The sequence below is a fragment of the Gymnogyps californianus genome, chromosome 27 (assembly GCF_018139145.2).
Source record: "Gymnogyps californianus isolate 813 chromosome 27, ASM1813914v2, whole genome shotgun sequence".
In the NCBI taxonomy this organism is placed as follows: Eukaryota; Metazoa; Chordata; class Aves; order Accipitriformes; family Cathartidae; genus Gymnogyps; species Gymnogyps californianus.
In genome coordinates this window covers 2,736,432-2,749,286 of record NC_059497.1, presented here as the reverse complement: position 1 = coordinate 2,749,286, position 12,855 = coordinate 2,736,432, and the positions used below count along the sequence as shown (strand labels likewise).

Below are 12,855 nucleotides of genomic sequence, written 5' to 3'. Positions count from 1 at the left end.
AGGCGCTGCCGCCGCCGGCCCGCGCCCCGCCGCGGGAGACACCCGCTCCTCTGCGTGGGCCGCGCGGCCCCCCCCCCGCCCCCGGTCACCGCTCCGCCGCCGCTGCGGTCGCCGCCGCTCGCCGATCCCCCCCGCAAAATGGTCGCGTTCGCAGCGCCGAGAGGATGCGAGCGGGGGGCGGTGCAGCCTACCCCGCTGGCACCACCTCCTCCCCCGCTCATTGGCCGCGGCGGGCGGATCGCCGCGCTCCATTGGCTAGTTCGAACCATCACGGCGGGCAGACCCTGCCCACTCTCCCCGCGGGGAGGGGAGGGGGGCGAGGACGCCCCACACGCTCAAGCTGCTGTGAGCGACAGAGCGGGCCGCGGCGCTGCCGGCAGATTCGCCACCGGTTCCCGGCGCCCCCACGCCGCCGTCCCGCGCGGGGCCGCCCCGTCTCGCCCCACCGGCCCCACGCCGCCACCGCCGGTACCCGGCCCGGATTTTCCCCGCGGCGCACGGGGGCCGGCGGGGCCGCGGGGCCCGACCCGCAGATTCGCCGCGCGGGGCCTGGCGTGGTTTTGGAGGGAAAACGCGGGGAAGCGGCGCGCCGCCTCGCAGCGGCCCCGGGGGCGTCGAGGGCCCCGCAGCGCCGTCCCCGGGCCCGCCCGCCAGCGCCGCTCCCCTGACGGTGCCCGACCGCGGCTGCCCGACCCGCGCGGTCCCGCTGCGCGCCCCACGCGGGCCCCCGCAGCCCCGTGGCCTCAGGGCCCGGCCCACGCCGCCCCGGGGGTTAGGGCCTACAGGGCCCTGCAGCCCGCCGGCTCCCCTCAGAGCGCCCCGGCGCAGGGTGTCCCCCGCCCCGCGGAGCCCGGGGCAGCGGGTGTGAGCTCCCCTCGGGTCACCCGCCGCGGCGGGCCCGTTTTCGGGGCACTCTAACGAGGGGCAGCGCTGCCCCGGCCCCACCTCGCTGCTCCCCTTCTCCGGAGCATGCCGCAGGCCACCATTGCCCCGTGGGGCTGGGGTCTCCGCGGGGGCAGGAGCCGGGTTTGGCCGTGCCGTGCCCTCGAGGTGCGCCATGCTTATCGCGGCTTAGGAAGGGAGGTTAGGGCCCGGGAGGGTTGATCCCAGCGCCATTCCTCTTGTCGCAGGTCCTTTGTCATGTAAGCGTGCCGCCATTCAGGGCCAGACTTCAGAGGGGTCTGCCGGGGGAGGAATACACAAACGGGTGAGGCACCAGGGCCGGCCAGCACAATGTCTGTCACAGACCGGCCAGGAACACCCGGGGCGGTTCACACCGAGTCCCTGACACACGGACATCACGCCATTCCATTGCACTTACCGCAGCATTCGTTCTTCCTCCGATAACCTCGACTCGAACAGCACCTCTGCGCGCTGAAGGCAGCCCCCGTACCAGATGAGGTGATGTCGTGCAGTGGGATTGATAATAAATCTACCTACTTTCGTATGTTTACAGCACATCGCTTTTCATTTTGGTTACACTGCTCAGCCCTAGATTCGGTGTGAAGTATTTTTCTTACACAGAAATGCAGAAAATTAATTTCAGCAGGTGTAGATTTTATTACCGGTACTGATTTCATAACCACCACTGCTTTTCCCTGTACTAGTCAGCGGATATAAAGAGCACGCACAACTTACGCAAAGTCCCGGGAAGGTTTTGGGTTCTTTAAACTCCCTAGAAACCCAAACTTACTCATTTTGTTTAGAAAAGCAGCTGCATTTGCCATGGAAAAATAGAATGTATTCCACAATCCATTAAAATGGCAGCTTCTGCAATAGCAAGTCACTTTTGCTTTGCACTTGAATCTTTAGAGAGACTCATTCCTCCATTTTATTAAAAACAGTACTTAAACCCCTTTTTTTTAATACGTTGGGTTATCTGAGAAGACTGGTTTGACAATACAGATATGGCCAGCTTTTACCTAATTATAGGAGTAATTTGAGTTCCTTTAATGCCTTGCTTGAGCTTAATTTGTTTCCTTTGGAATTACTGCCATTTTTCTGATCAATTCAGATGTGCCCTGTCCTTCGTGCAAGTCAATACTCATGAAAATCAAGCTGATCAGGAAAGAAAGAGGGGCATTCAGAGCAACTGCCTGCTGGCATGGCCAGCCCCAAAATACACCCCATGAATTAATGAGCCGTAAGGAGGAAGGTGTATTGACAACCAACCACATCAAGGAATTCTTTTCTTTCTCCTCTTAGCTGGATATATTGGATTAAAAGCCACTATGACTGACTCACAGATGCGAAAGTTTTGCGTGCTTACGTCCCCCTTGTAGGTCAGTAAGACTACGATAATTGAGACAGCAAGATGTTTCAGTGAAAAGGATCTAATTTGTTTTGCTGGCAACACAGGGCAGTTCACACTGTATGCTTTATACACACCCTGTTATTGACAGCAAGACTGTTTCTAGTTTGAACTTGTGAACCCATTTGTTAGGACTGTTGGGACAGGAAAACAACAACAACAACAACAACTACACAAGCAATGTCAAACTTTTATTTCAAACTTTTGCAATACTGCATTAGTTACTGATTGATGTGGAGAAAACCTCCCAGCAGTTTCTTCTCTTTATATAAACATGATAATACTTCAACTTTACAGTAATCACAACCCTGTCTCTAAAATACTTCTGTGTAACTGCAAGCGGTTGGGGAAAGAAAAAAAAAAAGCTAAGTTTTGGTGTTGACTTATTTCTGAACTATAGTCTGCCCTCATGCTTTCAAATTCTATTGCAGTAAAAATTTCCAGCTATGTGGACCTATAGTATGCTGTCATCAACATATAAAATACACCGTTAAACTTCATGTGGTTTTGAGTCCCATGACCGTAAATTAAAGTTATAGGAATGAGAAAAAACATGTGGAAGAGAGGGAAATGGGTACAGTTGGCCCAGAGTCACACAAAGAGTACAAAGTCAAAGTAGGCACTGCAGAAGGGAAAAACAAGTGCCTTCATTTTCAAAACAGGTCACTCCTGACGAAGACACCAGTGAAGCACAGTTCATCATAATAAAGATGAGGCTTTTCTGATTCGTATTTGAAAGATTAAAGTTTTTATTGGTCTGCATGAATGAGACTCAACTTTGTTTAAAATATTTCTTAGAAACTGCTTCACTCAACTTGGCTTTTCCCTTTCCGTTGTTTTAAAAATGAGAATTATTTCAGCTAGCACAAGCTGGGCACAATCCATTTCACAGGCAACCGTTCTTTCCACACTGCCTATCCCAGCACAGAGCATGTTTAGATGGGGCTTTTGAATCACTTTGTTTTACAGGACTGACTCAAGGGGAGGTTTTTTGTTTTGTTTTGCTTTTTTAAGCACCTGATGTACCACAGAGCAAGCTCTGAAAAAACACACACATCTGCACAGTAAAATCGTTTTCCTGTCTGGTTGGGTTTTTATACCAATCTCAAGCAACGACTGTTTCTGTTGTGCAGGCTTGTTTTTTGACACTTGTCTACTGCGTCTATTAAGATGTTAATAAGCAGTAAGCAGTGTGGGGAAAAAAAAAAAACCCAAGGCATACACCAGTACCGGAAACCACTGGGCAGAACAGAAATTATGTACAATAGAAGAAAACCTTTAAAGATCATCCTTTGGCTTTTTGCTTGTTTCGGAGAGGCACTTATGAAAAAGAGGTCCAGATGAAGAGGTCCCGACACCAAAGAGGCACTGGTACCTATCAAACTGACGTGCAAAAGGTATAAAGATGCTTTCCCGCAAGATGCATGGCCTAGCAGCTAGGCCATCGAAACAGGAATTAGAGGTTTTCCTTGCAGTGCCAAGCTCTTACTGACTTGAGTTAGTTGGTCCTGGGCAGAGATTTCCACTGCGTGCCTCGGTTTCTCCATCTGTGAGGACAGCTCTAACACTTGACCTCTTTGCTGAAACGCTTTGAGGTGCATATACAGAAACCAATAAATGACACATGAATCTTAATGGTTTCGTGACAGATCCTTTAAAAAATTAGAGCCTGCTCCCCATGTTCCATAAAGAACTAGAAATACTTATAGGATTAAAAAAAATATTTTTTTTTCTTTTTTTTTTTAAACACAATGTTTAGAAAGTAAAATTCAACAAGACAGTTCCATTTTGTTGCTAACCAGTTCTACATGTTTCACGTGTTTCTACAGTGAATCCAACAGTGCAGAAAAGGGTATATTTAAGCGCCTATAAAACCGAATTTGGCAATATTTGCACAACAGAATCCTAGCCCAGACATTTTAGTTTTTAATTAAAACAGTGGAACACAACACTAATTCTAAATTTCTTAGCCCTTACTTTTACTTATCAATCCTTTTCAAATCCAGAGAATGAAAACTCAGAATTTTTTGTGTTTAGTGAAGGCAATCAGTTCCCGTTCTTACCACCTTCTCCCTCCATAGATCATATAAAGTAAGAAAAGACAGGCAGAAGGAATACTTTGCCAAAGAAAAGCAGTCCTAATTCAGCAGGAATCAGGACAAACCAATGTATAGTCCTGTTTTCAAATTAAACTACTCAAGAAGGGAAAAACGTTACTGAAGACCACTTGTTCAAATCCTAACCTAAAACACAGGCAAGACAATTCTATAGCATAGCATGCTTATATCAAATGCATACAACGCTATATAACTCCAGCCCTACAGACCGAGTTTCCTATTAACTCTCCCGAGATAACTATCTAGCGTGCTTTTACCAATTTTTTGTTGTTGTTGGCAAGAACGGTTCTCAACAATGAGTACCTGGGGATATGTTAGGGAAAGCAGGCACCAGAAGGCAAGGGGGGAGCAAGTTCTCTTCATTTCCTTTTGTCCTGCAAAGTCTTCTCCTTTGCTTCCCCCTTGCACCACTAAAACCAGCAGGTGGGCTTGCAGGGAGCTGCCTTCCCTGCACCGTCCCTGCTACCAAATTCACTCATCGCTACAGAATAATTGTGGGAAGGCAATTCATCAGCAATTGCAAAGCTGTTTGAGATGGCAGGACACAGGGTGTTCTAAAAGTGAAAAGGGCTGTTGTTCTGTCATACAAAGGAGTTTACAACCTATTCCTCATTCAGCTCTCCGTGCCCTAATAAAGTGGCAGCAGAACAGAATACGTAGGATTGTGCTAGACAGAGGGTGAGTGAGAAGGAACGAACAGAAGGCAACCGGGCAATTCTTGACAAAAATTTGAGGTCTCTGCTGTTAAGCACCACAGTCAGTACACACCAAAGGAAGGGCTGTGCTACACCATTTCTCAAATTCACACTGATAATTTTACAGGTCTAGTTACGTGGGACAGCATCCTAATCCACACCTGGCTTCACATCTTGAGGACAGTTAGTGGCAATGATGAGATGTGTTGGTCTCTTCAGGACACGTAAGCAGAGGGATGTAGTTCCAGAGCATGAAGTACAGAGTTTGCTGTAATCCCACACTGGGAATCGACAGGCACAGAGAGACGGCTTGAACTCTGTGTGCGTCAAGGGAAGGTCACTGTAACGCTTTGGACTGCTGCCTCTGTGTATGGGGGGTGCAGGCGGTGGGGAATAAAAGGTGTAAGAATATTAAAAATATACCTTCGACATCCTTCGCCCTGCCTGAGACAGGCCATCACATGTCAGAAGATGAAGTGCTCAAAATTAAAAAAAAAATTAATCCAAGCCATGTGCTTGAACACGGACCGTGCTACGTTACTAGCAGCAGAGCTCCCAGTTGCTACTACACTAGAAGAAAGAGGAATCTTCTTACTCCTCTCTTCTTTCCACTCCTCACACCAAGGCATTGTAGCAATGCTCTACTGAGAACAAATATGCACTAAACAGAGGACAGTTCACGATCATGTAAAAAAAAAAAACCAAAAACCAGTGACAGCCAGTTTAGGAAAAAATGATGATGATAATAATAAAAGGACATTGCTGCTAGACCCAAGGCAGGTGGTGTAGTCAGTGCATCTAACAGCAAGCCCAGCCTGGCGGGGTTGTCTCTTTTATGTTAATGTAATCCCCACTCCCAGCAGCAGAGGAACTTCCATCACCAGTGGATGAGGACATCATCTTTTCAATCAGGACTCTAGAAGACAAACATATGTGAGTTTGTTTTGGTTTTTTTTTTAAACAAGCAGCATCGGGCCACACAGTTTTTCATCAGTACAAAAAAGAAAGAGCAATTCATTCTAGAAGGACACAGAACTCCAGAACTTTAATGACTGAACAATCAGGTTAAGGAACCTCATAGCACTGACAACAGCATTACTGGCAGCATCAGAAGATTCTGCAGTGACCGGATAACTAACACCACCTACGGCAACCACCTCACCTCGGGTCCAGTTTAGGACTGGGACACAGCAACAGGCTTCCTAGGTACCAACTGCCCAGCCTCCAGATCAGGTGTGAATACCCAGTCTAATACCTTTCAGAAAAGGCCAAATTCTCCATCCAAGGGTTGGTGCATCACGAAAGAATTTCTAATATCTTTGCACAAGAAGTCCCATCCTCCTGGTAGAGGCCAGCGTATGAAAAAACATCCCTGGTGTTGTTCAAAGAGTTTCTGTTTTCAAAAGCATGTCAGAGCTTAACCAAGGAGAGAAAAACTTCTGACCTTTCAGAATTCAGTTTCCCTTCGGGAGATTCACTTGCATGTTATTGCTGCTATTTGTTACTTACTGACAGCATCTCCCCTCGCCTCAAAGATGGCCGTGTCCGAAAGAGGGAATTAACTCTTAGATGTATCACCAGTCATTGTGCCTACCTCATGGACTCATTAATATTCTTGTTTTCCTTGACAGACGTCTCCACCCAACCAGAAAAGCCATTTTCTTTGCTGAACCGATCCACCTCGTCTCTTGTCACTGCCCATGGGGAAAGGTCGCACTGTAAAACAAGAACCAGTCATTTTAAAGTTTAGCCTTTTAATTTTTAAGCTGGGAGGGGAATTCTCCCCCTCAGCCATTTACTGCCTGTGTGCGGGCAGGCAGCAGGTAGGCTCAGCCCTTCGCATCTCCCAGATCGCAAGCTGATAGAGAGTTCTTCAGGCAAGGTTCCTAATGGGACGTTGCAAGCAGCAATATATTTATCTCGTCTGAGGTACTGACACACCTCAGTCAAGCACGCGTGGAATGGAGGTTCATCCAGCACAGGACAAGAAAGCATTGTCACTCATCCAAAATTTGCCCGGCCTCTCAGCAGCAAGGAAACGTGTTACCGGTGTGGTGCCACTGAGGCAGCCACGCGGATGCCAACGGGACGTACGGAGAGGCAGTGAGAAAACCTGTCCCCTGACAGCTTGTATTAGTGTGACTGCAGCACGTACAGTCACACAGATTTGCCTACTGCAGCCAAAATTGTTACCTTAAAACCGGGGGAAAGCATTATTTGTGAAGAAGCGGAGAAGAAAAGCCACTTCCCTGCCCACCCATCACGTTTTTGAGTCATCTCCAGTTTTAGGCTCTCTCAAACCAGGCAAGTCTCAAACTGAATCTGGAAAGGGCTGCTGAGCCAACGTTGGCACATGAAGAACGTAAAGCTGGTTTTTAAATGAAAGAAAAATAAATCATTAAAAGACAGCAACCAATCTACACAGTGAAACTTGACACTGCCTCCAAATGAAAACGAGACATCCCTCTGGCAGCTCTGAACAGAAACTTTACCTGCAGTATCATACACAACCTTCCCAGGCTACTGCAAGTTAGAGACCAAAAAAGAAAAGCTTTATCATCCAGGAGCTACAGAGCTCAAGCTCCGACAGCACAAGGCACTGCATCCTAGGACAGAGCAGTTAACACCTCCTTAGTGCCATACACGCATTAAGTCCTACCAGTGTCCTAGTTACGGAGGAGAATCTTTGCTAGAGAAAGAAAATTCAAGGAGAGTTAAGGAAAGGATTAAAAAGACCACAGGCTATGGGACAACTCTAGGCAAGGCTTAGTGCTGAAGGTGTCTCCTTCCATTTTGCACTCCCGTGCACACAGACACACACACAGAGCGCGTCTAGAGCTGCTCACTTTGTTAGCCAGCAGTAGGCAAGGCACGGGGTTCCCATCCGGCAGCAGGAGCTTGCTGTCCAAATCCTGCTTCCACTTCTGGCTGTTGCTGAATGTGCTGATGTTGGTGACGTCAAACATGATGACACAGGCTGACGCCTCCCTGTAGTACAGCCGCGTCATGGATGTGAAGCGTTCCTGCCCTTCGGGATCAAAAGGAAAAAAAATTACCCCCTAGAGTTACCATTTTTAGATTTGTTCACACAAATAACACGTTTATCATGGTACCTCATCTTCTAAGTTGATGCTAACAATATTCACTTAAACAATGAGGAAATACGGGCACTGAGAGGTGTCCTGCCTGGGGTACCTCAGCAATGCAGCGGCAGAACTGGAACAAACTGGGCAGCTCTTAATCCTGACCCAGACACTCAGATGTCCCAGAAAAACCTGCATTACTCCTGGTGTAACAATTTAAATCTAGTGTCTCCGACCACACGTTCACCTCCCCCTGAGCAGAATCCCGCCAGCAGCAGGGTGCCTGGCCACCACCAGCCGTCCCTGCCCCGGCAGGACTGTGCCACCAGCGCCGACACGTGCTGCTGCCTGCTGCGGGCACAGCGTTGCAGACCAGGCTCTCCAGAGAGAAAAATTCCATAAAATTCCAGAAAGCATTGCAACTCACATACACTGTTACTGCTGTTTATACCTTATGGCCTGCCTGTACTACCAAAACTGCATCCAGAGAGTAACCCCGCCGTGCTGCTGCATGGTTTGATTGTACTTGTGTAGAAGGGGACACACCACAGAGCACTCACATTGCACCACATGGGTCAGGGTGAAAACCAGCATTTCTGACACCGGAGAGATTTCACTGTGGGCTCCCACGCAGCCCTGTAGCTGGTCAACAGGCTTTTCGCTCTGAAGCCATCGAGAACTGAGCACTTTGAGTTACCTCAAGCCATCTGACCGCCTTTGCACACCTCTGAGGTGGCAGGCAATGCGGCAGGGACTATCGGTGCGTGCACCTCCTTCTGCTCGGGGCACGACAAAAGCACCGTGACCCCTCTGCTTTCCAAATCTTAAACGCCTTTTCGGGGCTGAAATTGAAATCAGTTTCTTGCTGCAATCCTCTTGCTGCAAACTTCTCCTTCCTGTTTTCTTCTTAAGGATTCCAGACGCACGCGTCTGAGCAGCGAAACTGGAGGAAACCACAGCCCTGTTCTCCTCACCCCTCTAGATCCAGAGGTGCCATTTTAGAGACGCTACTGCACCGACCTGTCCTCGGTCTTCTGGTGCTGGGGAGATTCAGGAACCGTGTTTCTCTGCGCCCAGCCAGGGAGCGGGTGCTCCTCGCTCCACTTCATCCCGTATCACACTGTCCCCTGGAGCGTGCCCCGCTCCCGACCCAGCCCCACCACCTCGGGGGCACCCAGCCGTCTCCTCTTGCCATGACTGCTCCCGAGGGATCCGCTGGCTCTGCTCGCACAGGTCACTGAGCAGCCAGATCGCAATCCTGATCCCGGCAGCCAGAGCAGCACGAGGTCAGTGGAGCTGCTCCACGCAAGGATCAGGCATTCCTGGCTCGCATGCCAGAAATCAGGATTTTAACAGAAGACTCGGAGCTGAGAAGTTACATATCCAGCTACAAATGAACCTGTTTCCCCATTCACTCTGCTCTGGCTTTGAAATTGAAACGAAATGCTCGATAGGATTCATCATCTGCGCTGCTGCATTCTTTGCAGATGGGCTTTTGATTAAATATTTAAATTACTACTGCAAACTAGAGACAGCACTGCAAACCAGAGCAGTCCTGCCCCTTGAATCGACAGGCTTTTAGGATTTATTTTTGTAGCAGGCTCCTATTGAAAGAGAAAGAGAAAAAGGAGAGAAGGAGAGAAGGAGAGAAGGAGAGAAGGAGAGAAGGAGAGAAGGAGAGAAGGAGAGAAGGAGAGAAGGAGAGAAGGAGAGAAGGAGAGAAGGAGAGAAGGAGAGAAGGAGAGAAGGAGAGAAGGAGAGAAGGAGAGAAGGAGAGAAGGAGAGAAGAGGGCCAAGCCACTGAGAGCTTTAAATTCTGCTCCTGAGCAGCTCTGCGGTTCGTGTGACCATACCTGCAATGTCCCAGAGCTGAAGTCGTACTGTCTCCGATTCCGACCACTGGACCACCTTCAGAGCAAAATCCACTAGAGAATCCCCAAAAAAGAAAGGAAACGTAATTAGAGGCATTCTGCACCACGGGGCTTGTTCCTCCGCAGCCTCTCACCGTTCCCCAGTGCAGGCCAACCCAGCAACCGCTTTCACAGCCACGGCAGTTTGTACTGGACTGTGACCCCCACCAGCACAGACCAGACACAGAGCAGGAGGGTCTGCAAGCGCTGACCCCTCTCCTCCATCGCAGAAAGCTGCAAAATAGGTGTTAAATCCGGAGGGCTCCACACCCTGTCCGCTCCACACCCTGCAGAGAGGATGACCACACGCACACAAAATGCCTTCAGATAAGCAGAAGTCAAGCGCGTTATCAGCATCTCATCCCTCCCCGGGATGCTACGCTGGGCTGCTCCCTTCCTGAACCTCAGATTACAGAATTAAATAACACAACGAATGGAGCAGTGTTCCTCCCTGTCTTGCAAAGCCCAGCCTGGCAGGTCTGCTGTCGGAGCCCTCGCAAACGGCGGCAGAGACGCTGCTCTGCAACTCTTTGGGAAGGAGGAGAGCAAGGTGGAATTTTCCAGCAAACACAGCGCTGGGTGGGCTCCGCTCCCCCAAATCACGGGGCTTTTCAGAATCCCGGACCACCAGGGTCTGTAACCATCCCATGCACAACTCCCCGTTTGCAGCAGGGAGCTCAGACTGATCTCTGGAGTTGTAACACTAGCACTAGAGACACTAACCAAGAGCTAAGGAAGCAGAAATTAAAATGCTCAGCAGTAAGAATTCCTCCAGCACATAAACCTGAACAACCACAGGCAAACAAAAGGATACTGGAAACCTTATTGCTTGGAGAGCTTTAAGGAAAGCTTCCCTTGCCCCACTCTAAATGCCAGTAAAATGCTGGATTTGCTGCTGTTGCCTGTCTTTGCTCTGCGCTGCCTAAACCATTCGGCCGCTGGTACGTGGAGCTCCGTGTCTCCTTCACAGCCACGGCTTTCCACCACCTACACCTCAGCCGTAACCAGTGCACAGAGTGGAAAGGGGAAACAACTGCGTTTTTCGCAGATTACGATGCATCAGGTTTTCACTGCAGGGGGAAAACCTTCCAGCTACGCTGCCAGCCGTGCTCGACAGGGCTGGAACTTCTTGACGCCAGGAACTAATTAAAAAAAAGTAAAAAAAAAAAAAAAAAAAAGATCTGCAGCTTTTACCGCTGGGAGTGACAGTGCGGGCACAGTCCAAGCACTCTGCCCCAGTGGGATGTGGCTCTCCAGTGTTTTCAACTTCTAATTCATCCCCTCCTGATTCATGAAGAGGAAGATTTAAACAGCCGTGCTCGGCCCCCACTATTTTGGGTCCTCAGGGAGATTTGCTGGGTAAAGCCTTGGCCCCTCCTGCTCCTTGTAGGTTAGTTATTTACACTGATGTTAAACAAAGAACAACCGATCCCACCTAATCTTGTTCCCAGCCTCCTTGTTACAGAGCTGTTGTTTTCCCCATCACCTTTCCAGAGCGCTGCCGATACTTTAGCGGTGGTTTCATGCTGTTAAATAAATGTCAAAACAACACTGTCGTTGGTTTTGCTAGGAAGAGCTGAGGTGGTCATCTCAAACTCTCCAGGTTAAAACTCCTGGGGGTGGTTGTTCCCAGGGGAGGAGGGACAGTGCACCCCGAGCCTGCCATGAAGAGGGACAGAAGCCACTAGTTTGTCACCGGGGGCTCGCTGAACACGGGCTGCGAGCGCAGCAGGAGCTGCATCCAAGAGCTGCTACGGGAGTTGCAAAATACCGTAACTACCGATGGGCGGTTGTTCCTTTTACAAATTCTTGCTTCCATGTCTGCAGGGAAGGAGAGGAGCGAGTCTCCCACTAGAGCCTACGAGCAAGGGGGGCTTAATAGTAGTAAGTGCAATAGTGACACAGGCACTGCAAGCCGAACGAGGACCCCGCTGCCCTTCCGAAGAGAAGCTAAACTGCAGACCGGACCGTCACGGTCAGCGCTTGCTTTGCAAGCCAGACGGCAGCCCTGTTAGCGAGGCAGCCGCCGGTGCCGGCCCTCCGGAGAGGCCAACCGCGCTGCCGGGCCCGCCGGCCTCGGCGGGACACCGGGCCAGCCGCCTGCGCCGCGCCCGCCCCCCCGGAGCCCCCTCACCTCCCACCGTGGACTTGTAGTGCCGGTTGAAGCTGTCGTTGGCGTAGCGCTGCACCAGCGACGTCTTCCCCACCGTGGCGTCCCCCACCACCAGCACCTTGAACATGCGATCGCGCTGCCCCATCCCGGCCCCGGCCCCGGCGCCGCCCGGCGCGGTCATGTGAGGGTCAGGTGGAGGCAGCGGCGGAACCGCTGCCTGCAACGGGGCTGCCGGGACCTGTAGTCCGCACCGCCGGGACCTGCCCCTGCCCGCCCGCGCCCTGCCCTCTGCACCCCCGGACCCAGCCCCATGCGCCCCCGAGCCTTGCTCTCTACACCCCTGCACCCCCGGACCCAGCCCCATGCACCCCTGCACCCCCAGGCCCTGCCCCTTGCACCCCCGAGCCTTGCTCTCTACACCCCTGCACCCCCGGACCCAGCCCCATGCACCCCTGCACCCCCAGGCCCTGCCCCTTGCACCCCCAGCCCCATGCACCCCTGCATCCCCAGACCCAGCCCCATGCACCCCTGCACTCCCAGGCCCTGCCCCTTGCACCCCCGAGCCTTGCTCGCTACACCCCTGCACCCCCGGACCCAGCCCCATGCACCCCTGCACCCCCAGGCCC

The 12,855-nt window shown here is 51.1% G+C and overlaps 1 protein-coding gene across 2 annotated transcripts; it reads right to left on the bottom strand.

Annotated features, from left to right (window-relative positions):
- Nucleotides 1-2,487: 2,487 nt before the first annotated feature.
- On the bottom strand, nucleotides 2,488-12,392 carry RAB29 (RAB29, member RAS oncogene family). Of its 2 annotated transcripts, XM_050911486.1 has the most exons (5): nucleotides 12,251-12,392; nucleotides 10,060-10,131; nucleotides 7,970-8,151; nucleotides 6,718-6,839; nucleotides 2,488-6,039 (listed from the first exon to the last, which is right to left on the bottom strand). In XM_050911486.1, exons 1-5 carry the CDS (start codon nucleotides 12,372-12,374, stop codon nucleotides 5,922-5,924), a joined length of 618 nt encoding a protein of 205 aa, XP_050767443.1. In that variant the 5' UTR covers nucleotides 12,375-12,392; the 3' UTR covers nucleotides 2,488-5,921. The 2 variants fall into 2 exon arrangements, with proteins under 2 accessions (XP_050767443.1, XP_050767442.1); XM_050911485.1 differs by lacking the exon at nucleotides 10,060-10,131 and having other exon boundaries at nucleotides 12,251-12,374.
- Nucleotides 12,393-12,855: the final 463 nt, after the last annotated feature.

Bases quoted from the DNA above. Each gene is read 5' to 3' on its own strand.
- RAB29 (XM_050911486.1), bottom strand. From the start codon at position 12,374: ATGGGGCAGCGCGATCGCATGTTCAAGGTGCTGGTGGTGGGGGACGCC. The intron at 10,132-12,250 runs GTGAGGGGGCTC...GGGATTCTCTAG, and splicing joins CTACAAGTCCACGGTGGGAG to TGGATTTTGCTCTGAAGGTG. The intron at 6,840-7,969 runs GTGAGCAGCTCT...CTTGTTTTACAG, and splicing joins GCCTACTGCTGGCTAACAAA to TGCGACCTTTCCCCATGGGC.